This window comes from Pinus tabuliformis, chromosome Q (assembly GCF_031772625.1).
Source record: "Pinus tabuliformis cultivar Carrire ecotype Pingquan chromosome Q, CPIR1, whole genome shotgun sequence".
Lineage (NCBI taxonomy): Eukaryota > Viridiplantae > Streptophyta > Pinopsida > Pinales > Pinaceae > Pinus > Pinus tabuliformis.
Window position 1 is genome coordinate 600,547,642 of NC_142296.1, and position 1,625 is coordinate 600,549,266.

The 1,625-nt window shown below is 39.0% G+C and overlaps 1 protein-coding gene across 1 annotated transcript; it reads left to right on the top strand.

The window, feature by feature from the left end:
- Positions 1 to 246: 246 nt before the first annotated feature.
- LOC149220883 (uncharacterized) lies at positions 247 to 1,374 on the top strand. Its single transcript, XM_089387234.1, has one exon. The coding sequence runs from the start codon at positions 247 to 249 to the stop codon at positions 1,372 to 1,374; it is 1,128 nt and encodes a 375-aa protein (XP_089243360.1).
- The last annotated feature ends 251 nt before the right edge of the window (positions 1,375 to 1,625 follow it).

Sequence of the window (1,625 nt, forward strand, 5' to 3'; positions counted from 1 at the left end):
TGGAGAAATTCTAGTTAATTCAGGCAAAGTGATACCTCTGTCAGAGGTATTCTACCAACCCCCCAAAAGTTTAAAATGATCATTATCAACTGGAATATTAGGGGGCTCAACAGTAAGGGGAAACATAGATATCTAAAAGAGCGACTAAAGGAAGAAAAACTAGGGATTTTAATAATACAAGAGACTAAGATCAGTATGCAGCAAATGGAAAGAATCATCAAAAATAGCAAAATACAATATGAAGTAATGGGACAAGATGCAATCGGGTCAGCGGGAGGCATTGCAATACTGTGGAATCCTGATGAAATAGCTTTTGAAAACTGGATAAGTATACCCAGGGTGCTCACGGGTATAGGTAGAATTTTAGGTACAAAGGAAAGAATCCTTATTTCAGGAGTCTATGGCCCACATGTACCAGGAGAAAGAGAAAGGTTCCTCAGGAATATGCAAGTAGCTAGAAGGATATGTCCAGAAATACCATGGATAACAGGGGGTGATTTTAATATGATCAGGACGGTGGAGGAGAAAAAAGGAGGAATAAGGAAACCAGACCAGTACATGGAGATGTTTAATGAAATGATAAATGATCAAAGATTGGTGGATATATCAACCATCAATGGTGTATATACATGGAATAACCGAAGAGGGGGAAAGAACCAAATAGCTTCCAGATTAGATCGATTCCTAGTTTCGGAATCAATCATGAATCGAGATGTCTTTATAGAAGCGAAAATTATGCCAACTCTAGGTTCAGACCACTGGCCGGTTAGATTGGAAATAGATATTAAAAAGAGCCCAGGCCAAAGACCTTTTAGATTTGAGGCCTTCTGGCTAAGAGATCCGAAGTTTATACAAAAAGCAGAGGAATGGTGGTCCCAAAGCACAGTTCAGGGAAAAGGGAAGATGCATACTTTCCAATTAAAACTCAAAGACCTAAAAGGGAAGATAAAGAAATGGAATAAAGAAGAATTCGGAAACATAATGGAGGAGAAACAGAAATTGGAAAGAGATATGGAAGCGCTGCAACAAAGAATAATTACAGAAGGTAGATCAGAGGAATGCAGCAAAGAGGAAGGGATTATAATTGGAAAATTGGAAGAGAGAAGAAAGCAGGAAGAGGTTTTATGGAGACAGAAATCCAGAATCAGGTGGCTGCGGGAAGGAGAAAGAAACACCAAGTTTTTCCACCAAGCCATGATACAGCATAGGCAGAGAAACAGGATTCTTTCCATTAAAAACGAAAATGGAGAAAGGATTGTAGAACAGGAAGGGATTGAAAAAGTTTTGGTACAATATCATAAAGAGATTTTAACTGAACCCCATACTGACAGATCAGAAGCCATAGAAAAGATATGTAGGGTATCCCTAAATTAATAACAGAGGATCAAAATAAAGCTTTGATGAGAGCAGCAACCTTAGAAGAGGTAGAGGAAATTGTGATGAGTATGAAGAAAGGTACAGCACCGGGGCCTGATGGATACACGGTTGAATTCTATCAAGCAGGATGGCATTTTCTGGGAAAAGAGATTCTGGAGCTTGTAGAAGAATCCCGAATAAACCAAAAGGTATGGCCAGCCATTAACTCTACCTTCTTTACTCTGATCCCCAAAAGTGATAATTCAGAA

What these genes read in the sequence shown, in the direction of transcription:
- LOC149220883 (XM_089387234.1), top strand. Translation starts at nt 247, where the DNA reads ATGGGACAAGATGCAATCGGGTCAGCGGGAGGCATTGCAATACTGTGG.